This window comes from Mus pahari, chromosome 9 (assembly GCF_900095145.1).
Source record: "Mus pahari chromosome 9, PAHARI_EIJ_v1.1, whole genome shotgun sequence".
Lineage (NCBI taxonomy): Eukaryota > Metazoa > Chordata > Mammalia > Rodentia > Muridae > Mus > Mus pahari.
In genome coordinates, this window is record NC_034598.1 from 9,342,524 (window position 1) to 9,368,213 (window position 25,690).

At 41.6% G+C, this 25,690-nt stretch overlaps 1 protein-coding gene across 2 annotated transcripts in view; it reads right to left on the minus strand.

Moving 5' to 3' along the window:
- The window catches only part of Sobp (sine oculis binding protein homolog), a 174,414-nt gene that overhangs the window by 118,784 nt on the left and 29,940 nt on the right, over positions 1-25,690 (minus strand). For both annotated transcript variants that reach the window (XM_029542272.1, XM_021204786.2), the window contains exon 4: positions 5,258-5,409. In XM_029542272.1, the coding sequence (XP_029398132.1) occupies positions 5,258-5,409 (152 nt within the window). The remainder of the gene's footprint in view (positions 1-5,257; positions 5,410-25,690) is intronic.

The window sequence follows — 25,690 nt, forward strand, 5'->3', positions numbered from 1 at the left end:
TGGGTTCCATAATTAAGTCTAAAACCAAGAAATCTTTTCAGGCTATGCTTAAGTTTAATTTGAAAAACCAAAACAACAACAAAAACCCCAAGCACCCTATGTATAAATAAAATATAAGGACAAAAACTGTGATGTATACTAATTAGTGATGGGTTCTTTCTAAAAGAGACCTCTAGTAAAACACTGGGATGCATCCAGGCTATAGTTTAACAGTAAAATAAATGCTTATTGCACAATACTCCCCATGCAAAGTGCCATTTTACTACGGCGGCTATCGGGAAACCGCAATGACGTCCCTTGCAAGCATCTATGATCTTCACTGTACATCATGATGGTACACTGGGAGTTACAACATCTGCTGAAGAAGAATCTATTCCTGCCTCAATCCATGGGAAGTAAAAGGAGGAGGCAAAGTTTGATGCTCTTAGGAGCCTGTATTTATTAATTTCCAATGCCATTCGGAACACTACAAACTTGAGGTTTGAACAAGGAACGGAAGCAGTCATCCTTGCCTTACATTGGCCATTTTCCTTCAGTTTTGATTTCCAGGTTCCTTTTGGGATACGAGTTTAGACAACAGGATATTTATTTCTCATGAAAAAAAAAAAAAAAAGAAGAAGAAGAAAGACAAAATAAATGCTATTCAAGAGTAGTATTTGTAGTCTTGTTAAAATCTTTTTTAAGAAGGATAATAAAAAGAACATTTTAGGCACTCTGCCATTTTACAAAGTAGAATTGATATTAAAAGGTTGGACTCGGGCTAGAGAGTTGGCTCAGTGATTAAGCACACTGGCTGTTCTTCCCAAGGACCTGGTTCAATTCCGAGCACCCACACGGCAACTCACAACCATCTGTAACTTCAGGCCTGAAAGACATACATGCAGGCCAAACAGCCATTCACATACAACAAACATAAAATAAAAATAAAGTAAGTTAAGCTCAGTGCTTCTGCATCTACTGCAAAAGCAGCAAGGTGGCTTTATAACCTCCGACTGCTTCCTTAGGACTTTCTAGGGTAAAAGCGTTCTCAAGTCCTGCTCTCTGTGGCCTCTAGAGCAGTCTGAGAAGTTGTCCCTGTCTGGAACCCCACAGAAGAGGAAGAGAGTGAGAGCGAGAGGGGAGGACACCAGGAGAACAAGGCCCTCTAGATCAACTGAGCAAAGCTCGCGTGAGCTCACAGAGACTGAAGCTTTACACACAAGGCCTGCCCGGGTCTGCACCAGGTCCCTGTGTGTGTACCGTGGCTTTCAGTTTAGTGTTTATGGGACTCCTGAGTGTGTGCACAAGCAGGTCTCTGATGCTTGTGCCTGCTCTTTCCCTTCGGTTGGCTTGCCTTGTCCGACTTCGATGTGATGGGTTTTGTTTTATCTTACTATATTTTATTATGTTGTGTTTGCTGTTAGGTCTTAGAAGCCTGTTCTGGCCTAATGAGAGACAGAGATGGAGTGGATCTGGTTGGGAGGGAGGGGAGGGGAGAAGGAACTGGTAGGTGTAGAGGGCGGGGAAACTGGAGTCTGAATATATTATATGAAAAAAAAAAAAAAAGCTACTTTTACTAAAAGGGGAAAAAAGAAGAAAAGTTGTCTCTGTCTCAAATAATGAGATTGACATGCCATCGGTAGCCAATGTCCATGCCCCTAGATTACATAAGTCCCTCCCATTGGTACCCAGTGTCCTACACCAATGCCCAATGCCTGTAGACTATATAAGCTCCTCCTACACTGGTTTAAAAATCTTAAAGTCAGCAGTTAAACCTTGTGGAAATCGGGTTTGTATAAGAAACATTATGAATTAACACTGTCCACATCTTAGAGTCAACATCCTGCAATGTGTAAACTGGTAGCTGCATGGATTCTGTAAGTGAATACAGCTGTGACTCATGGACCTCTCACAGAACGTTAGCAGTAACAGTCCGCAAAAATGCCTACATGCTTGTAGCCATCCAGGTACCTTCTAGATAAAATTTGAATTCAGTTTAAAACATACTATAACTGGTTAACTCAGCCACCTGCTCACCTGACTCTAAAGTGCGGAGCTTTATGAGAGACGAACGAGACATTTTTTTTTTTCAGCCTCCTGGGTCCCAAAGAAAAAGAAAGGCTTGAGAAGCAAATGAAATTTAAAAAGCTCATTTTCATAGGCCTTCATTTTGAGTGTTTGGCTATTTTTATCTTTGTTTTTAGCAGCAATGCCATGCTGCCTGTAGTCACAAGCATTTCTGGGGAGGCGCGCACAGGGGCCCAAGCACAGCTGTCCAATTTACATTCACAAATGCAGGTGTTGCTCAGACACAAAGCAGAGGTCGGCTGAATACCGCTCCTAATTATCTACCTTGTCTGAGGATTTTCCTTTGTAAAGTTATGCGTGCAATTTGGGTTCAACTTGGAGGCCATTTTTAGATCCCAGCATGCTATCCAGCAAGAAATGGGCTGTCATTATAAAGCATAATTTACAGCATAGTTAATTTCACATTTTAAAAAAACATCTACTCTATACCTAAGACAAAACTCTATTCTGGGCATGCATTATCCGCTGTTTTCCATCTACCTCTTGGTATCTTAAAGACATGGGAAGAGGGAAGCTTGCTATGTAGAAATGGGAAGGATTTCTAAGATGAAGCCTAATAATGAAAACCAAGAACTTTGTTAAATGATACAAGAAGAGATGTAGCTATCTGCCACGGTTTGCAGTTGGGAGCACTCTGGGGCATGTAACAGCAGTTCTTAGAAATGACCGGATGCAGCGCTGGGATCTAATACAAGCCATTAGGAAACCTAATCCCTAAATGAAATGACCACAAAAATCCTATCAGTTAACAGAAATGCAGCAGCTGTACATGTTTATAGTAATGCAATAGGATATTGTTTCAGAGAGAACTCTCGGGGAAAAGGCAGAACCTAGCAGGTAATGTAAGATGTCGATCTCTCTATTTGGAGAAATTGAACAGGCAGAGCTTTGTAATACATAAACAAGAGAGAAGGTGAAAGAAGACAGGTCATCTGTGTGCTAAGGGGCCGCAGAGACCAGTAGGCAAAGTCACTGGCTAGGTCAAACCACAGCAGTGCCCCAGGTTTGCTCAATGCTAGAGACTCATCCCAGGAGCTCCTCACGGGACATGAGGCCGAGAGGGCCTCACCTCGCCTCTGACTGAACCTCCTCTACGTTCCAAATACTAACTAACTCTTACCCTGGTTCTTGTTAAGCTGTTAAGTTTCAAACCCAGGACAAGCTGCTGAAGAGTCTATTTAACATATCAAAGTAGAGCTGGCTTCCAGGTTCTCCCAGCATCCCTCAGTCCCTACCTATTTCAGGGCATGGCTGGATACCCCGCCCTCTACCCGGAGCTTGGCTCTTCCTTATATAATCCAGACCTTTTGGTTTTCTGCCCCTTTTCTTTTTGTTCTCTTTGTACCTCTGGCCTCCTGGCTTCTGCACTTGGTGACCCTCTCTTCCTTCCCCTCCCCCTCTCCCCTCGTGGTCCAGGGCCATGACCACTCTGGACTCTCCCAGATGTGTCTGCCTCTGGCTATGCTCTCCCATATACCTGTAATAAACTTTCTCCTCCACCATACCTAGGATCATTCATGTCCTTTCCTCCCCTTTTATTTCTTTTTCTTCATTCAATTCCCATTAGCCATCTTTCAAAAATGTATGCCATAGAAGCTAGTAATTCAGTTTCATCTTAAACTTTATCACTATATTTTAAAAGCATATATATATATATATATATATATATATCCACACAATATGCTTTTAAAATATGTGAGTATATATACATATGCATGTACATATACATACACACACATACTGTCTAACAGTGTACTCTTGGACTGCTCTTCCAGTGACATCAGATGCCTTTCCTCAAAGACTGACTGCAAAGTGTAAGTGGTATCATTAGTGTTGTGATGCCGCATCTTTCTTGGCTTTATTCTCTACCAGCAGTCCATCGATATTGTAGAATGACAGAAGGCCCTGCTCTACAGCCATATTCTGTGGAGGAATGCAAAGTATTTTGTTGTTGTAAGTAGAGCTTTAAAAAAGAAATTGCTAGGCCCACTCCTAGGACTGTTATTCTCAGTGTTCTGCATTCAGAATAGGAGCCCCAGGCTCTTGGAGATCATTCTAATCCCCTCCAGAGGGAAAGTGAACCCTACTCTTGACTGTCCCCAAAGATGTCCAGACAATTTCCTTACTTGTCTCCTAGTTCCAGTGAAGATTGTGAGCCTAATTCTTAGAGACGGCTACTAAAATTCCAACTCATTGAACTCTGCAGCCTAATTTTTCAGGCACTCTGGTTTCTGGCAAAATGAATGTGACCCAAATTTGCAGGAGATTATTTGCTGCAATGGTGCTTGCAATGCAGTGAGCCCTGATTAGCATTCAGGATTGCAAACTTTAGAAAGGCCAGTTCTTGCTTCAAGAATGGACAGGTTTTTATCTTGCATTACAGAAAGGGCAAGGCAAATGCTTAGCAAAATGTGGACGGGTTCATGAAGTAAGGAAGCTTTGCAGACCAATGAGAAATAATCAAAGGCTAGAAATGGACTTCAGTCCTTGGTGACAAATGACTTTAGCAAGTCCTTAAGAACTGGGAAGTTCGTGTGCCAGTGTGTGTATGTGCTTGTTAAAACATCACGCATCCCATTGCCTGTCAAGAGTGGCTAATACTATTCTAAAAGCCCATCTTCAGACCTAGACTGCTTTAAAAAAAAAAAAAGTCAAAACTGTACTATGTCTCCTCCTGTGCTAATCCATTACTCTCATGAGTGAGCAGTGTTAGCGTATGTATTCATTATTGCCCCTCTTGTCATGATCAATCAACTCTAACATCCCGTGTCAAGGGAGGCTTGACAATTTTGTCTTGACTAGACTCTGTGCTTCAGGTTTTGGAAACGCAGCAGCCATATCCCCGCTGAGTGTGTGAACTGAAGCCTCTCTCTGCTGCTAATGTCTGGCTCTCCCCTGCTACTTCTCCCTGGTGGGCTCTAAACTGCGCCCTCCAGTTAGGGTACCAGCTGGGACTTCAGTTCTTCCTCAGATTCACTCACCTCTCAGAACTCAAACACCAAGCCAAGAGAAATGGATGGTCAAGGTATGTTAGGGTGAGGTTTCTTATTCCAAAATGTTAAGCATGACAGGAAGAAACGGACAAAACAAAATAAAGACTACACAGGGGGCAGGGCCACAGTGTTCCAGCTAGGGCTAGGAGGCGCATGCGCACGCGAGGGTGGCCCACGGCCTCTCTAAGGTGGCTTACCTTGTTTCTTTTGAAGTAGGCTCTCCGGCAGGCCGCAAAGCATTTCTCGCTGCAGAAGCTTTTCACCTCGCTTCCCATACTCAGGGAATAGCGCTTGATCCCCACTTTCTGGCACCAGGCACACATTATTTGTACATTTGACACATCATCTTCTATAATAAAAGTATAAGAAAAACGTTCATATCAGAAGCAAACATCCCTTCATATTTAGACACACCCTGACCCTGACCACTCGAGTTCCCGGGGTCGGCTTGCAATTTTCAGACCTCACCATTTTCTAATGGAGTTAGGGATGCCAATCTTAGGGGCGGGGGTGGGGGTGGGGTGGGGTAGGGTCGGTGTGAATTTGAAGCGGCAGGGTGTGTTTGTTTGTTTTTCTCCCTAGGGGCTTGCGGTTACAAAGCTACAAGAATTCCAGGAGTACTCAGCCTCCTCTCAATCTCCCTGGTCAATCCACCCTGAGTGATGAAGAAAGAGTTTATAACATAAACAGCCCATTTCCTCAAGGGTCCTGTGGAAAGCCTTCAGAAGGGGCAGTAGGTGGGGCAACTTGGGCCATGCAAACCTGTGTGTGCAACGCAGTGCCCCTCGTGTGAACTTTGACAGTCAGGGGCCAGCAACACCACACATGCTCCCATCATAGGTAAAAGAACACTACTGTATTTTATTGCCACAACAGGATTCCCAAGCCACGTGTTTAATCAAAAAAGGCAATGTGAATGGCCAAACTCCGGGAGTGGACAGCAGGCAGGCCTGGCTTACTGGGCATTCTCCTGCAGTGAGCCTTCCAGCCCCGATGACCTCAAGGAAGCACAAGATCATTTAACTTGGCTCTGTCTGATGTGGGTTCTGGAAGAGGGAATTACGGGTATGAGAGTATTCTCAGGCAGACTGGGGGTGGGAGGGGGATGGGGAGCTGGTGTGGGGGGGGTGTCCCTCAGCTCCTGGAAAACCCCTCAACCATGTCAGCAAGGGTGCTCAGATGGGTTCTAGATGGTTTGCAAGTATTTCTAATATCCGAAATGCTACATATCATCCCCTTTCTATGGAAGAAAAACGTAACTAGCATAAGCTACCACGACCGTCACATCCATTTCTGCTTAAGACAGATGGGCTGTTAAAGAGAGCAAAGAGAATGAATTAAATTAAGCATACCAAGTGAATCACAATGCAGAGTAAGGAGCCACAGGAAGGTTGGGCTGGTGGCACTCAAATGACTGAGGCTTGGGAATATTGGTCTCTTTTAGGGAAGTAAACAATGTTGGAAATTCCTAAAAATATTTTCTAGTTGACTCCTGGGAGCTTTCAGTGTATCTTGAGTAGTGGTCTCTGTCCTCTCATTTGACTCTGTGTGTGTGTGTGTGTGTGTGTGTGTGTGAACATGTGCATATATGTCTGCATGTGTGTATATAGGTGTGTGTCCAAGTGTGAGTGTGTGTGTGTGTGTGCATGTCTGAGTGTGTTTGTGTGAATGTCTAAGTATATATGTGCATGTATGAGTCTATGTGCATTTATATGTGATATTTGTGTATATGTATCTGAATGTATATGTGCATTATGTGTGTACATGTGTGTATGTTTATATATGTGTCTTTATCTAAGCTTGTATGTACACGTAAATGTGTTGTGTCAGTGTCTTTGTGTATAAACATGTATGTGTTTGTGTACATGTATATGCATGCACATATTTGTATGTATGTATCTGAGTGCATATGTGAATTATGTGTGTATGTGGTACATATATGTATGTGTGTGATGTGTTAACTGAGTTTGTACATGCATGTTATGTGTACATGTGTGTATTTAAGTGTGTATGTACATTATGTGTGTGTATGTTTCTGTGTATGTATATATGTATATGTATGTGTATCTGAGTGTATATGTGCATTATGTGTGAATATGTGCTATCTGAGTGTGTGCATGTATATGTGTATATGCATGTACATGTGTGTATACATATATATGTGTGTGTGACCATGTGTGTGTGCATGTATGTGTATCTGAGTGTATATGTGCATTATGTGTGTATGTGTGAGCATGTACATGGGTGTGTATGTGCATATGTGTGTGCATGTGTATGAGTGTGTATATGCACATATGTGTGTATGTATATGTGTGCATGTGTATGTCTGAGTATATATATATATATATATATATATATAGTACGTGTGTGTGTCTGTGTGTATATGTGTATGTGCATGAGTATGTCTGTCCATGGGTGTGTATGTGTGCACATGTGTAGCTCTAGTTGCCACTATTAGCAGGAATCCTTCTTTATACTCTGTTTTGTACTAACCCAGACTCATAATTCAGACTTGAATGGGAATCACAAAATCGCCAACAAACTCCAGCATAGTGTGTCTGACTTCTGAGTGAACCCCCAGAGACTAATTGCTAAGCGGGGCCTGCCCCCTGGGTTGTTGACATATCCATGGCTCATAGAGCCTGTCATGTAGTCATCCCACTTCCAGGGAAAAGATCTGCTTTGAGGCACTGTGGTCATCAGCCTGCAAAACTAGAAACAAACGAATGTGTGATGCAGTGACAGGGCGTTTCTCCCCAAGTGTTCACTCAGAGTCACGTGCAGCACTTTGTCTACTGGCAGGATAAACATGGTCATTTTAATAACGTGTACTGGTTCACAAATCACACACGGGAATCTATGGCTCACTATCGAACATGACAGTATAAAAGAGGACCTTTGCTGTTAGTGAACATTTTTGATAACATAACATTCTTGAATAAAGTCAGTGATGTGAATTCAAATGTAACATAATTACTGCATTGGATGGATGTGTTCTATTCAGAGAGCTGTTATTTCTATTTCATGGGATTTCTATATGACACCTACCTATGAACGGATACTTCTCATGGCGTGAAAAGTTAGCAAAAAGCTAAGAGACCTCAAGTAAAGTGCTTTCTTAGATTACTAGTAGTTTAAAATGATTATCCTTCACTACTACGCCAACTAGCACTAACAGTTCCTATTGTTCCAGTTGACATGCTGCCTTAAAGTCTAAGTTCCTGAAAAAGAAGATGACACCGCAGAGCTCTCACACATGACCTGGTGGTAACGATCTCTGCTCTGGTGAAACCTAAAAGGAAAAGTGTCATGACGGATGTCACTTGGCCTCACAGTTCAACAAGGACCCCGCTTCCCAAGGAGTCACTCGAGAACACACATTCATTTTGCCTTGGCGTTCCTTCCTTTAAATAGTCTGGTTTGAGAAAGAAAACATGAGATTTTTAAAGTCCTGGCTCTTTTAGCTGTAATGCACTGAAGCAGAGACTGGACAGTGCCAAGGATAGGGCTGTAGGAGGCAGGGGGTTAGCCCACCACAGGGGTCTGGCCCTGAGGAAGACACAGGTATGTGTCAGGTCAAGGGCGACCTGAGCCCTCTCCAGCTCCACTCCAGAGTCACTGGGATGTAAAGAGTGGCGAGGACAGCTCTTTACAACGGGACCTAACAAATAAAAGTGTACAATTTTGAAACACGTTAGTCTCATGAAATGTTCTGAAAGGGAAGTTATACTGTGAGAAGAAAAGACACTTCTGTTTTCTTATAAAAGTTGTGGAATGACAGTCAGCATCTGTCTTGCTAACTAACTCAGTATTCCTGTCCGTTCTGCTTCTCACAGGCAAGAGCTCTGGGAAGGGGCTGTGGGATGTCGATGTCTCCTTTTCTGACACAAAGTTCTCAACTGTGAATGACCCAAACATGAGTCTGATAAGTGGGTGATTCCAAAAGTTCATGAAAATATTTTCACATATGACAGGTATTCCAGTCTCATAACAGCTCCACACTTAAGGGACTCTGATGATTAAATGATCTTGTCAGTCAAAACACGGCTTAAATTCTGCCACAATGGTTACCCTGAACCAGTGAACTTAAGAAATTACAGCCAAATTTTGTTTTTGACTAATACGGGTTTTTGTTCATTTGTTTCCTAACACAATCTAGCCCCGTATGGAAGGGAACCTTAGTTGAGGACTCACCTACCTCAGAGTCTCCTGTGGGCATATCTGGGCAGACTTCCGCTCGCTGGTGTGGGCGGGCCCGGGCCACGGTGGGTATTACCATGAGTGAACCAGCAAGAAGCTTTCTCCCTTAGATTCTGCTTCAAGCTCCTCCTCTCTGAGTTCCTGCCCTGAGTTCCCTTAATGACTGACCTGGAACAAAGCCGCCCCTTCCCCATTTGCTTTTGGTCAGAGTATTTTAACCCAGTAGCAGCCAAGAAACTACAATAGCTGGTTAACAGCACGCATGCTTTACCCTGGCAACATAGAAGGCTGGGCAATTGAGCTTGTTTTCCTAAGTAGATGGATATTAGTATCTTAATGTTTATGTTTTTTCCTTTTTCTTTGTTTTTGTTTGCTTGTTTTGTTTTGTTTTACAGACAGGGTTTCTCTGTGTAGCTCTAGCTGACCTGGAACTTGCTCTGTAGACCAGACAAATCAAACTCCCGAGTGCTGGGATTAAAGGCAGGCACAACCACTGTCCAGCTTTATTTTTAAAAGTATCTTCAAACTAAATAAAATCTTATTTTCTATCTTCTATGCAGGCTAAAAGTCTGTGCCATTAGAGAATTGGGATTACATCACTGAAGACCCAGGTGACAGGCTTATATTCCAGTATCTTACAGCAATTAGCCTGTATATTTTTCATAATGAGCACTGTAGCAACAAAGGCAAAATGTTCAGAGCACTAAACGGCATTCCCAAAGTGAACAATTTGTATACTGTGATAAAACATTCATATGCTGTCATATAAATATACATCAGTCAAATATGCATGTTTCAATTAATCATGAAAATTGGTACCACCTCGTTAGCATTTAATTAAACAAAGCATTTGTAGCATTTTCTTTCTAATCTAGCGTTCAGAGAGCTGTAAGACACTTTCCTATTGTATATTCCAGAAGTAAAAGTCCAGATTAATAACTCCAAGGTGGAATAAAAATGTATTTTTTTATAGTATAGAGAAGTATGAAATGGAGCATTTCTGGAGGGCCTTGAGCAATTGCCCTGTCTGGTGACTTTTAAAGAGTAAAGGTGGTCATTGGTCATTGATCCTAGGCCATTTCAACTGAAGCAGTGATCACATATACTTACCCTCTTGTTAAACGAGAAAGGAAAATCAAGAGGGTCTTAATGGACCCCAAACAACTATGCTCTAATATTAACTGTAACCTTCATTAGAGTTCAAAATTGAGGAAAAAAAAAAAAAAGAAAGCCTTTACTGGTGGTGTTTATCTCCTGCAACAGTTCCTAGAATGTACACATTCAAATAATCATCTTAGGATGTCAAGTATATTTGGGACACGTTGCAAAGTATCCTGAAGATACTACGGTGAAATGAGAGACGAGGGAGAACCCTTGTGAGCCTGGTTGTAGGAACAGCTAATGTAAGAACAGAATAAAGCGAGGTGGCATGGCTAGTGTAGGCGCTGGCCACCAAGCCTGAGAGCCTAAGTCCCATACCCAAGTCTCATTGGGAAGACAAATTTCAAAAGTTGTCTTCTGAGCTGTCTCTATGACTTCCTATCACACACACACATACACACACACACACACACACACACACACACACTAAAGGCAGGCAAGATTAGACTTTACTTGGTCTTCATTTCAGTTTATTTGCAAAGAAAGAAACTTCATCTTGCAATGATTCCGTTCTAAGGATCTTAAGTCAGTCAGAGTTAACAGTCTCTAGAGCAGTGGTTCTCGGCCTTTCCAGTGCTGCGACCCTTTAATACAGTTCCTTATGTTGTGGTGACCTTGTCTTAGTCAGGGTTTCTATTCCTGCACAAACATCATGACCAAGAAGCAAGTTGGGGAGGAAAGGGTTTATTCCGCTTACACTCCCACATGGCTATTCATCTCCAAAGGAGGTCAGGACTGAAACTCAAGCAGGTCAGGATACAGGAGCTGATGCAGAGGCCATGGAGGGATGTTACTTACTGGCTTGCTTCCTCTGGATTGCTCAGCTTGCTCCCTTATAGAACCTAACTACCAGCCCAGGGATTGCTCCATCCACAATGGGCCCTTTCCCCTTGATCACTAATTGACAGCTGGATCTCATGGAGGCATTTCCTCAACTGAAGCTCCTTTCTCTGTGATAACTCCAGCTTGTGTCAAGTTGACACAAAACCAGGCAGTATAAACCTTAAAATTATTCTCATTGCTACTGTATTGAATCGTGATATAAATTCTGTGGTTTTGAGTGAACTTAGGTGACCCTTGTGAAAGGTCATGTGACCCACAGGCTGAGAACTACCGCTCTACCGGCTCCTACAGGAGCTCTGTACAGCTCCCCATGCTCTGGAAGTGAGCCCCATAACGAGGGCTATGGAAACTTGAAGACCGTACCAAAAGGACATCCTGGCTACCCACCACTCAGTACTGACTAGCAGCCACAGTATATCTTACCCTCCTCCTCTCCATCATCTAATTTCAATCTCAACCACTGACCACACCACGAGGTACCTACTAATCTTATCCCGACTGTGTAGGTGGGAAAGTAAGTTTAAAAGTGACTTGCTCCAGCCTGTCCAGAAAGTGCATACGGAAGCATTCACCTGATTCTAGAGGCCAAGCTCTTGACCGCTGTACTTAGAGACCAAGGCTTTTCAATGCATGTAAGATGACACCACATCTCCACGTACACCACCACCACCACCACCACACACACACACACACAAAGGAACAAAAACTACCACCGATTAGGCTACTAACAAACACACTGTTCAGAGGCCTGCAGTAGAGTTAACATGAAATCAGAAAGGTCAAATGTCTTTGAGGAGACAGATGAAGTGTTACTCAATCAATACATGTTGATTGATTTTTAAAAGCAAAAACAAACAAACAAACAAACAAGTTGAAGGCCCGTGGTGCAAGGGTTACTCATCTATAACTTGAGGCACAGATGTGCTGTAGATATTCCATCTGAACTTGTAGCAGCAAGTGCCACGTAAACGCTGAGGAGTAAGAAATCCAAGTGCTGGGAGCAGCTATTCTAACCACAAGTGAACAACATTCTCACCAATCTTCTCAGGAGAAGGAAACACAGTGGAACATGGGTCAGACTGGCTTTCCATGTGGGCAAGGGGGACCACACACACACCTAAGTTCAAGGGTGCCACTACGAATGTCCTAGCTTCAGAAACTAGCCCTCCATTGCCACTGATACTAACTTCAACCACTGGAGGATCATATGTTAGGCTTTATTATATTTTACTATGAAGTATAAATTTCCTCAAAGCAAAGAGCTTCTGTGTATCTGTAAATCATCTTTATATTTTAGACTCAGTGATTTGTTCTGAAAAACAAGTGTTCACAGGTAAGGGGAAAAGGCTGAAGATACGGTCCAGTGAGGGAAGCAAAGGAGCAGAAGTGGGGGAGGCAAGAACGTAAGAGGCCTCTGGTTACTGCTGACCATATGGTTTAGTGCGTACATACATGTGTGTTTGTGTGTGTGCATGCATGTGTGTACACATGTGCTTGCATGTGTGCGTGCATGCATGTGTTTATAATGTGCTTGCATGTGTGTTGGTGTGTGTGCATGTATGTATGCATGTGCAAGTATATGTGTGTGTGCATGCATGTGTTTATACATGTGCTTGCATGTGTGTTTGTGTGCATGCATGCATGTATGCATGTGCAAGTATATGTGTGTTCATGCATGTGTGTATGTGCATGCATATGTGTTCATGTTTGTGCATGTATATCTGTGTGTGCATGCATGTGCATGTGTATGTGTGTTCGTGTGTGTGTGCATGTATGTATGCATGTGTATGTATGCATGTGTTTGTGTTCATGCATGTATGCGCATGTCTATGGAGGCCAGAAGACAACTTTAGAAGTCATCCTCAATCAAATATAATACATTTTCTTTGAAGCAGGATCTCTCATTGGCCTGAGCTCTCATTAGGCGAAACTGGCTGGCTACCCAGGTATTTCCAGGGATCTGCCTGTCTTTATCCCCTAAGCCCCCAGTGAGTTACAGGAACCCTACCACACCTTTTAAATATTGATTCTGGGGACTGAACTCAGGTCCTCAGAGTCTTTTCAGGTGCTAACATTCAGCACAGCAGATACGAAAGTTCTAGGGAAGAATGACATATAGCTAGGAACTGCCGGAAGCGAAAGGCAAGAGGCAGATCCACTTATGACAGCTGCATTCTTTATGCAAATAAGGTATAATGAGCATTGCTTTGCAAACTTGAGTGGCTACTGTATGGAACACAGCATGCTTCATTATGTCTCATCAAAGAGCCTGAGACAGAGACACTGGTGAGGTGCGAATGCCACCATTCAATGCCCTGATTTCTCCTCCTATGATGTAAGACTTCTACCCTTTACTGATATTGCCTATTCTAGCTGGGGAGAAGGGGGAAGACTCTTGAGGTAGTGATGCTCACAGCACTACTGCTGTGCTACATGGAAAGGAAACATCCCAAGAATTACTGCAAATGAGAGACACAAGACAAGAGCGTTAGCTGGAGGGGCAACGTCTCCATAACCACACGCCTCCCACAGGTGACATCTGTAGAACTATTTACTGTCTTTGAATACAAGGAGCAATCCAGGAACTAGTTAGATCTCACTATCTCAGATTAAGAGCAAAGCCATTGAAATTAATAAAAGCCTCACTTACACTTATTCTTTAAAAAAAAAAAGTTCGAATTAATAGTTGACAAGATGTTGCCAAATATATCACCACACTGCCACATATTCTGTAATTAATAGATGCAATTTTTTGTAATTATTACATTAACAATCCACACATGGGTGGATCTTTCTAAGTGCCTGAGAAGTTTGCTCTTTTAAAAAGCATCAGAGTTAACAACTAAATGTCTGCCACCTTGGTAACTGAACAATCATAACTTTCCAAAGAAAGGAGCCTAAATTACTAAAATTTCATGTGTGTAGTTCCAATTAAAGGAATAGATGCAATTAAATGATAAAGGTCTGTTGGCTTGAATCCAGGGACCCCTCTCAAGCTCACAGTTTGAAGCTTGCTCCCCAACTGGTAGTGAAATTTTTGGGGAGGTTGTGAAACCCTTGAGAGGGAAGCCTAACTGATTGAAAGAGGTCACTGGAAGCTAGTCATAGGCGGTTAGACCTGCCCCTAGCTCCTAGTCTGCTTCTGCCTGCTGATTCACCATGATGAGAACAGCCTCTGCCACACACTTCTGTCACTCTGTCATCCCCACCATGCATGGTGGACCCAAACCATGAGCCAAAATAAAATGTTTAAATTGTTTCTGCCAGGTTGTATGGTCACAGGTGGAAAAAGCAATTGCTAGAAAGTCAACATACAAGTCTTTGAGGTACCTAAAATATAACAGATTTTCTTTTGAAAGTAGATTTGAACGAATTTCAAGAATATGAGTTCTCTGCATTAGTCTAAATTGAGTAGCACTTAAGTCCCAAATAAAATGTTATTGCTAGGGTGGAAGATAAATCCCTGTTGCCTAAGATACAATGCACTTCAGGACTAGTTTTTCATGCAAGCTTCCACACAAAGGGAGCCACTAACAGTCCTACTCAGCTATGAACCAAAACATAGCTGAACCATAACCATAGCGAAGATCATCCTTGCACAATGACCCTTAGGTGCAGTGGTGGCACACATACCATGGCAGTAACCAATGGCTCTCTAGTGAAATTGAAGACTCACTTAACAGGGGAAACTATTCTAGTACTGGAAACCTAGCAGACTACAACCTACAACTACCATTTTACTAAGCCAGCACAATCTGTTACTATATTCTAAATATTTATCTTTATACCCACAGATAAGAGTAGTCTTCACCCTCCATCAAGGAAACGTGTCTTTGCAACAGAGAGAGACCATTATAGAAAGCTACAACTAACCAAAATGCAGCATTGTGGAGTCCAACTCCATTCGCTATATCTACAAAACACTCCTGAACCTGAGGCTCTTGCAACAATGCAGGAGAGGGGCCAGAAAGGTTGTAAGAGCCACAGAGTCAGGAAGTTTGCAGTGAGACTGTATAATGTCAGAATCTACACCTATAAAGGCTCACCAACATGACAGCCGAAACAGGAGACAAACAAGAACAATAGACATGCTAACAGTAGTGGAGGAAAACCCATGAAGACCCAACCCTACACACGGAACTACAGGTGACTCAGGAATGTTAGGAATGGGAGACGTAATCTTTCCTAAGGAAGAGTGGACCAACTGGTTATCCAGTACCAAATGGTCAGCCTGGAATCATATACACACAAGTAACATACAGATGGCACAGGTTGTGTTTATATACATACATGCATACATACATACATACATGTAATAATGAAAGAAAGAGGCAATGAATCTGAAAGAAAGAAAGCAGGGATATATGGGAGAGTTTGGAAGGAGGAAGGGAGAAATTATGTAAGAATAGAACTAAAAGAAGAAAAATCTCTTTACATGTAGACTAAGACTTGGTTCCAATAAGTCAAAGAAATGAATGCATATTAGCCCAGATTACAAAAGAGAGAGAATTTTTAATTAATTTTTCAATTTTCTAATGAAACTCTTATAGCTAGTATCTAATTATGTAGCAATTATCCTATGTCATTATAGATAGAGGAACCAAGGGTGTGTTTTCTGGAATAATTAGGGGCTCACCTGGAGGTACTCATGCTAGGCAGCTAATAGGTAAAGGACACTGAACTAGATGTGGCCTTACTTGCAAGAGGAAAGACAGGAAGTCTGTGGCTCGTGGCAGCAAGCAGAATGATACATTCTGCAGGAGGTGAGGAGCCAAGATCTCCAGGACCCAGGAAGCGGCAGGCAGGGTTTCCTGAAGACATCCAGCTAACTGAGGCAGTGTGAAGGTCAGATAACACTGGTGCAAATGGGGGCTAAACAAAGTGTCCCCTGGATGTCAGAGGCTTGCCATTCATTACTCCAAAGGACAAGAAGCTCCTGTATGTCTTTCAGGAGGACATGGCGGGGTCAAAGATGTGTTTAGAAATGCCACTCCAGCAAGATGGATCAGAGTTTGGAAAAATCCAGTTCTGCATCGACAGGCCTCATTAAATAGCATAGCATCGTGTGTCTCCTTTACTGGGGATGCTTGATAGCTAGCATGTAGCAACCTACAGGCCATGGTATATGAATGGATCAGTGGTATATGGATGGATGGATGGATGGATGGATGGATGGACGGACGAACGGACGGACGGATGGATGGATGGATGGATGGACAGATACAGGAGAAAGGCAATGAGGTCTGATCTTGTAGAGTAACAATGAAAACAGGTTGGAACTCCACAGTGAAACTTAAACAGGACCCAAATGTAAGAATATTAATGGCCGAGAAATAATTCTAATTACAGACAGCTCATGTTCCTATTTCTCATCAAGTCAGAGCCATCTAGCAAGTCCTTGCTGGAGACTAACTCTGGAATCAAGTGCACACAGACAGAAACTGCTTTACATGCAGTGCCCCTCCCTTGCGTATTTTTCCAACACCTGACAGAGAAGAAAAATAAAACGGGAACCCACAAAGTCCCAAAGCTGGACACGGAGCAACCCTAACCTGGAATTCCAAAATCCAAAGTACTCCAAGATTCGAGACTTCCTCAAGGCCAATGTCTCACAAGTGGAAAATTCCCTAAGGAGTAATGGCCAAAATGTAGAGGCACTAAAATTACTGTAGACAGCTACATCCAGGTTTTGAATACAGGGTATATATTAAATGCAAATGAATTTGGCATTTAGACTGTGTGCTACCTTTAAGTGACGTTTTATTAAGCACATGCAAATATCCCAGAACCTGGGGTGGGAAATCCAAAACACTGAGTTCTATGTGTTTCTAAAAGGGAATACACGACTTCTAACTCCCTCTTGAACAGCACATTGAACTTGGGCTCTCCAGCACAGCACTGCTTATCACGTGTGGCCCTGGCTTTCTTGCGCGGATCTTACTGTCTTCCCATAAAGGCACTGGGTTGCTAGTGAAGAGGCTTCAACCTACAGGCCTCTTTGGCAAACTTTTGTCTGCATCTCTGTACTCACTGTAGAGTCTGTCTTCCCTACGCAATCACCCCAGGAACCTTGAACAGGAAGTAGGGAAAAGCCAACTTCAGACTATGCAAAAACCAGAGTCCTATATGAGACATTTCCCAAAGCCTAGCCCCCAGAGCAGCAACCGCATGGGCCACTTGACTGTTACTTCTCAAAAGACTTCCATGGTTAAATATGTATAGAAAATACCACTCTAGATGAAGCCAAACAACAGGCTCTAGCTTTTTGAAAGACATTTTGTTCCACCATCTTTAAGTCTACCGTACACCACAAACTTGATCACACGTATGTCTTTTTATTAAAATTCTCAAGACAGAATTTATGAGGAAGACTTTCCCTGGGGCAGCTGCTCCAACTGTCCTATGTTAGCGCCAAGGCTTAAGCTCTTTTCTGTGGGCCATTAATTAGCGGGAAGATTGTCCCTCTTTTGTGTAGAATTAGATCCTCCGTTGCTAAGAACCACTTCCTTTTATATTGTCACTGGGCACAAAGACAGTCATGTAATCAAGGCTAGGTATCTTTGCTTACAGAGTCCCATGGTATATTTGATATACCACGCAAATAGATGGCAGGCAATCCTTTCCCTGTAAAATACTGGGGGAAATGGCAAAAATCAACAGTAGAGCAAATTTGTGTATGTGTGTGTGTATGTCTGTGTGTCTGTGTCTGTGTGTGTGTGCATAATATATAACTATATAACTATATATATATATATATATATATATATATATATATTATACAAGTATATAATATAATCCCTGTACTTGATTAAAGCTCATTGAGTTGCTAATCCACAGATGTACATTGTTAGGCACAAGGAAATCCACTGGAAAAGTGTGTCCTTGCACCTTCAGTGCTGCTAGAAAAGTAATTCTAAGCCTGTCCTTCCTCAAAGGGCACTGTGTTTAAAAATCTAAGCTGGCAGCATGTAAGGCCCACAGGTTAAGCTGCTCGGTACAGGAGCTGGAGCAAAAACATAGTTAAAGGAACCAAGGCAAACTGGCTGGGACACCAGCTCACTTCCCTCACAAGTGCCTTCTAGACATCTTAGCAAGTCCTAGCCAAGGCTGCACACACCACTCCCCATAACCAGCCCACTTCCCCACGCTTGCTACCTCAGTGCCTGGCCCCACCATCCACCCATAATCCAGTGACACAAGTCTGGCCTCCTTCATGCCTTTCACCCTCCCACATTCTTTTCAAAATGCATCTATCCATCCAGTTCATTAAATCTCAGCCTGGTCTGCTTATATGAAAGCCACCACCCTAAGTGTCCTAACTACACGGAGCTTATTGCTTTCCACCCAAGTCTAGCCCACCATTATCTCTTGCTTAATGTTAGACTTCCTAACTCCCTCCTGTCCTGTTCATTCCACTTTACGTGCAAGAAATTCTAAACAAAAATATGATCACTGCTCTCGCCTGCATAAAACTCTTTAGGGCTTTCGTCTGCTTCCCCAAGAAAGTGGACATCCTTGGCCCAATCTCTTTGGTTTCCATGACCAGGCCAGCTCTAGGCCTGTCTACTCTCTAGGATTTGGCTTCTTGGCTCCCTTGAAGCTCTGAGACATCACACGTCTTCCCTCCTTGCCTACCAAAGCCCTGACTAGGGCGAGCTTTTCTAGCAAAGGTTTTCTCATCTTGTCCTTTGTTAGCACAGGCTTCATTGTCTTTAAATCTGGAAGGATCCCACAGTGGTCTGAATCTTATACCCCTCAGACATAACTGAATTTGATTTTGTTTGCCATAAGTCAGGTAAGATAGGAAACATGTCTGTTCTGTTCATTAGAATCAAATGTCTGTTGTGGGGCCTCATCATAAGAAGGAAAAGCAAAACCTTTGCTGGGCACACCTTGAGTTGGTAACACTGAGAGTGGTATGCAAGAAGCCAAGGATTCCATTTTTGGTAATTGCACCGAACAAGGTTGCCTTACAGGGAAATGGCAAGGAAAAACTCCAGAACAGAATGGGGTCATTATTTCCATTCCTCTTGGCCAAGCCCACAAAGTAAGTCTTCTCCACTGTACAGGAACTTAGAGAAGTCAGCACTAGAAATGCCCCTAGGAGAACAAGAAATTCCAGAAACACACACACACCTCTAGCAAGCAAGGAAGGGATTTCCTTTGATTTCCTGTTAGAATCTTAACTCCCTGGTGATCTGGAGCAGGGTATCCTCAGAATATTATTATCTCGGCTAGGTCAAAAACACAAACAACAGCCCAAGACTGCCTTAGGAATCACAGAGGATCCACAGTCTGGTGGAATTTCCCCTTCAGAAGGGAGTCCCGAGCCATCAGTGCAGCCAGTGACTGGGAGAGGTCCTTGTGTCTATTTAAGAAATATAGGTAAAAGCCATTCTTCCTTCCTCTCTTTTTTCTTAGAAATCCCCAACTTAATTTCTTTGCTGTTATTCTATCTCTTCACCATAAAAGGACTAAGAAACTCTTTGGATGACGGGACAATTTTGTAAATGAACCTTTCTGAGTACAATATTTGAACTACCGACATTGATTTTTTTTTATTTCTTTATTATATATTAAACATTAATAGGGAAAGATAACTATTCTTCAGATTACAACTAGTTGAATTCTCTTCCATTATCTTCTGGTCCCTCTCTATGGACTTGTGTGTGTGGGTGTGTCTGTATGTGTGTGTATATCTATGTATGTGTGAGCATATGTATGTATGTGTGTGTATCTGTATGCTGTGTGTGTGAGTCTATGTATGTACATGTTTCATGTTTGTGTCTCTGAATGTCTGTATGTCTCTCTCTCTCTCTCTCTCTCTCTCTNTNTGTGTGTGTGTGTGTGTGTGTGTGTGTGTGTGTGTGTGTGTGTGTGTGTTTTACTGGGCATGTGATTCCAGCAAATGAGTATCAAGGACAAATATGTGAGGGGGGCAACAGAAGTTTATGATATTGAATTGGCCACGCCAAGGGAGACTGGTGTGTAACCACACTGGTTATTCTTTGGGGGTTTATTAAATACACTCCATAGCTATCCACCCAAAGACAAAAGGAGGAAGCTACATCCATCAGTTGTTACCCCCACCCCTTAATCTAGTGCATTAAGCCTCCTATACTTTCAGTGTTTGTGTGTGAGTGGCAGTCTACAGTCCCCATGGGACCTCACAATAGGGAACCAGAGATGCATACCACATACATAAGGCAAGAGCTTCTTGACCACACATACCCATGTTACCCACACTCTGATTCTTTAGACTTGACCATGATTCATCTGCACGTAACTAGATGGTAATGTCTCGATAATAAAGAATGACGAAGGCTTGACTATGGCTTCGTTGGTAGAGTGCTTGCCTAATATGGATGAAGTTTGATCACCGGCACCACATAAAACTCGGTGTGACGGTACACAACTGTTAATTCCAGCACAGGGGAGGCAGAATCAGGAGGATCCAAAGGTAAGTTATCCTTGTTTACATATGGAGCATGAGGCCAGTTTGAGCTAGAAACTTTCTCCATTCCCATCCCCCAAAAATCTACTTGTTTTAGGGCAGCTATAAACCAATCAGACACAGGATAAAAACGTGAAAATTATAGTCTAAGGGCCAGTATCTTAAGCTAACTTCCAAGTCATACATTCTTTTCAAAACATATCTATCCATTCAATTCATTAAATCTTAGCCTAGTCTACTTACATGAAAGGCACCACTCTAAGTGTCTTGCCCACATGGCACTTATTGCTATGTGGTATAACAAAGCCCTGGCTGTCTTGGAACTCACTCTGTAGACCCGGCTGGCCTTGAACTCACAAAGATCTGCCTGCCTCTGCCTCCCGCGTTCTGAGATTAAAGGCAAGTACGGATAGGACCACCCAATGAATAAATGTCATACACACAAGAAATTCAAGCTAAGCATTGTCAGTAAACGCATTTCTTGTTTTCCATTATGATGTTAATGTTACAATGAAAACTCTTCATAAATATCCATGTTTGTTTTGAGTACCTGTCTAACATGCAATTATCAGATAATGAGATGTATATGCATTTTCAGCATTACCAGATATTTCCAATCATCTTTCAAGAGAAGCTTTATTAATTTATACTCTTTGGTTGTGCACAAGAATCCAAGCTGCTCTGTGTCCTTACTGTCACTTGGGGCAACATCAGCCACTTCCATTAGCAGTTCTAACGTCTATAGACTTTGTCCCATTATCATTATTTAAGAGTTATTTATCTTATGCATATCAGTGTTTTGTTTACAAGTGTGTCTGTGCACCACATGTGTGACTGCTGCCTGCAGAGGTCAGAAGAGGCATTGCAGCCTCTGGAACTGGAGCTATGGATGGTTGTGGGTGCTGAGAATGGAACCTGGGTCCTCTACAAGAACAAATGCTCTTGACCACCAAGCATGCACCCCACCCCACCTCATTATAATTTCAAATCTTACATCCCTAATGAATAGTGAGAGGGAGCCATTTTAAATATTATAGGTTCTTTGGATATTTCCTTGGTAAACTATTTGCTTATAGTTTTTGCTCATTTTTTCTATTGAGTATTTTTATATTTTATGTATGTCTTCTCTACATTTAAAAAATAGATCCTTTGTTGGGACATGAATGAAAACATTATCTCCTACGCATTGATTAGGTTTTTCATTCTTTTAAAGATAACTTTAAGAATATATATTAGTGCATGCCTTTAATCCCAGCATGTGGTGGGGGCAGGGGTGGGAAGGTCTTGATGAGTTTGAGGCTAGTCTGCTTATCAGGCTATCCAAGGTTCGGCATTAAGACCGTATTTTAAATTTTTTTTATATATTTTATTTTAATACATAGTATATTTAATATTAAAGTATTTAAAATATATTTTAATATATAAATAAAAGTTTTAATGATATTTATTTATTTATTTATTGCATTAAAAAACATAGAGTTAAGGTCATTACTTAGCCCAGGCTAAATTGGATTCACAATCCTTACAAAACTGGGCATGGTAGCATATCTCTCTAACTCCCGCATTTGGAATGTTTAGACAATGGCTGTAAGTTCGAGGCCAATATGGAGCATATAAGCAAATTTCAGGCTAGCCAAGGCTATATGGTGAGTCTTGGTTAGTCTCAAAGGACAAAAACATATTTTATGTCTTTTGTAAGTTACATTTATTTAGCGTGTCACGGGCGTGTGTGTGTGTGTGTGTGTGTGTGTGTGTGTGTGAGTGTGTGTGTGTGTCTGTGTATGTGTGCACCAGGCCTTACATGTGAAGGTCAGAGGACAATGTGAATCATTTCTCTTCTACCACACACGTAGACTCTCATCACTAAACTCAGATCCCCAGTCTTAGTGGCAGGAGCCTTCACCAGGTAAGCCACATTGTCAGGCGAAGGGTATCTTTTAATCAACAGAAAATTTCATGTATTTGTTTTGTTTAGGTTTTTTTTGTTTTTTGTTTTTGTTTTTGTTTTGTTTTTTTTGAGGCAGGGTTTCTCTGTGTAGCCCTGGTTGTCCTGGAACTCACTCTGTAGACAGACTGGCCTCGAATTCAGAAATTTGCCTGCCTCTGCCTCCCAAGTGCTGGGATTAAAGGCGTGTGCCACCACGACCAGCAGAAAATTTCATTTTAATCATCTGTCAAAGCAGTCTCTTTTTATTATAAGTGTTTTAAGTGCACAACTTAAGAAATTGTGGCCTACTTGAGACCATGCATAATCTTGAGACAAAGGTTTTAGTTTCTACTGAGGGACCCTAATCCCACGACAGGAACGCCACCTCCATGATCTCAATCCACCACCCTGCTTCTCTCCTAAAAGACTCATTTCCAAATGCTACTATGGCTTTCATAGTTCCACAAAATTTTGTGCTGGAATTTTATTACAACTAAATTAATAATATGGATCAATTTAGGAAGAATATGTCCTTTTATAATATTAGTCTCTAATCTATAAACATAATATAATTCTCAATTATTTATGTCTTCTTTAATTTTCTTAACAATACAATTTCTGAAGTAGTCTTAGATATATTTTGCTAGTTTTTTTCTTTAAGTATTTGATGCTGGATTATATGGTATTTATGTGAGCTTTAAAAACCTGTTTTGTGGTTAATATATACAGATCTTGATAAAGCTTCTCACTGATTATAATTCTTACTTGTTGATTAAAGTTGTTGGTCCTTACAAAATAACATTTCAAAGTTTTTATTTCTTTTTACAAGATTTTGGTGAATTCTAGTATTTTTATGTTTTGTTGCATATGATGGTAGTGGCCACAGACAGAGGTCACCTTCCTCTTGGTCTCTGGGGGAGCTCTCAGGATTCCTCCCGAATAGTTGTAGCAGATGCTTTGTGGATTCTCATCATCTTAAAGAAGCTCTGTTCTGTTTGTCCTTTGCCACAGAATTTTATTGTGATATGTTTTATCTAATTATTTTTCTGTATCTATTAAGATTTATAAGGTTTTGAATTGTTTTCCTTTTTTTTTTTTTTTTTAGGTTTTTCGAGACAGGGTTTCTCTGTGTAGCCCTGGCTGTCCTGGAACTTACTTTGTAGACCAGGCTGGCCTCGAACTTAGAAATCCACCTGCCTCTGCCTCCCGAGTGCTGGGATTAAAGGCGTGCGCCACCACGCCCGGCTGAATTGTTTTCTTAATATAAACATATTGACTAAGTTTTACAAACTATATCAATTTTATCAGTTTTGTGTTCCGGGGGGATAGGGTGAGGGTGGAAATTAGTCACAATTAATTATTCTTTCATTTATATCCCTGGCTTTGGTTTACTATAATTTTGTTTAGTATTTTTACATTGTAAAACAGAAGTTGTTAATTTCAATGTCACCTAATTACTTTAAAATACCTCTTTCTTCTTTAACACCTTTGCTATGTAGTGTGATCAAAGTCATGCTAAGATCATAGGATAAGCAAGAGCTGCCTTCTTTTCCTACTCTCTGGAAGGGTGTCTTCCTTTCTTAAATATTTCATGGCATCCACCACTGGTGCCATCTGTGTCTAGACTAATCTTTGGAGAAAAGATTTACTTGTTTGATTGTTAGTAGACATAGGACTATTTAGTTTTTCTATCTTCTTGCACATGGCTGTAAAGTTACATTAAATGCACTGAGATTTCTCTTCTGAAGTCTTAGGAATTACTTCCAGTGGCCACTCATCATGTGTCACATCAAAACACTGATGTCTTATAACAGAATGGAAATCTTTTAACATACACGCTTTGTATTTTACTAGAAGATCTATTATTCCAACTCACTGTTGTTCAGAGTAACAATTAACAATCATGAAAAACTGCACCAAACAGAAAAGAGTTGTTCCCATACAATTGAAGTACAGTATGAACGTGTGTGTATAAAGGTCATAATGATACTCATTATTATATATAATTAATCTAATATTTTGTAAAAGTTGTTCTAAATGTAATTAATGGAATGAAGAAGCAGCCTACTGAATGAGGGACGAACACTTCCTAGCTGTTCTGACAGGAATAATATCTAGATTATACAAAGAACTCAAACTAAGCAAGAAATCAAACAATCCTATCAATAAAAAGGCTAATGAAATGAACAGACAGTTCTCAAAAGATCAATTACAAATGGCCTATAAACATATGAGAACCTCACTAAAACCAGAGAAATACTATATCACCAGATCAGAACTATATCAAGCCTTTAGATCACTTCAGACATATGGCAGTCACTAAGGATAGAGTGTGGGGTCGGGCATGCAGCACACTTGGGAGAGTACTTAATAGTTCAGACAAAGCCCTGAGGTCGATCCCTAGCTCTGCACAGACCTAGGGTTGATGGTGCACACCTATAATCCCAGCACTCAGGTGGCGTTAACAAGGGGCAGCGAAAGTTGGAGGTCAGCGACCGCTACACAGCAAAGTTTGAGACCATTCCGGCATTCATGGGACCCTACAGGTGGAGGGGGAAACGGGGGAGGAGAGACCATGTGAGCAGACAAATGCTGACCAGGATGTAGACAGAATGCAATCCTTATACTGCTGGGAGAACGGAAATCAGCTCAGGCACTATGAAAACTAATATGTAATTTTTGCAAAAGCTAAACATAGATCTGCTGTATGGCACAGATATCCTACCTCTGGGTATTGATCCAACGGATTCCGGTTCAGCATGTCACAGAGATACTGGCATATCAATATTTATTCCAGCACTACATTATAGAACCAACCCAGGTGTCCAACAGCAGAGGAATGGATAAAGAAAAATGTAACGTATATACACTGTAGAATTTTTTCAGCCACAAAGAAAAAAAGTGTGGTTAACTGAGAACAAATGTTGGCAAAGATATGGGGAAAAGGAAACACTTATCCACTGCTAGCAAGACTGCGAACTGGTCCAGCCACTCTGGAACTCAGTGAGAAGAAGTCTCATAATGATAAAAATAAATCTATCACAT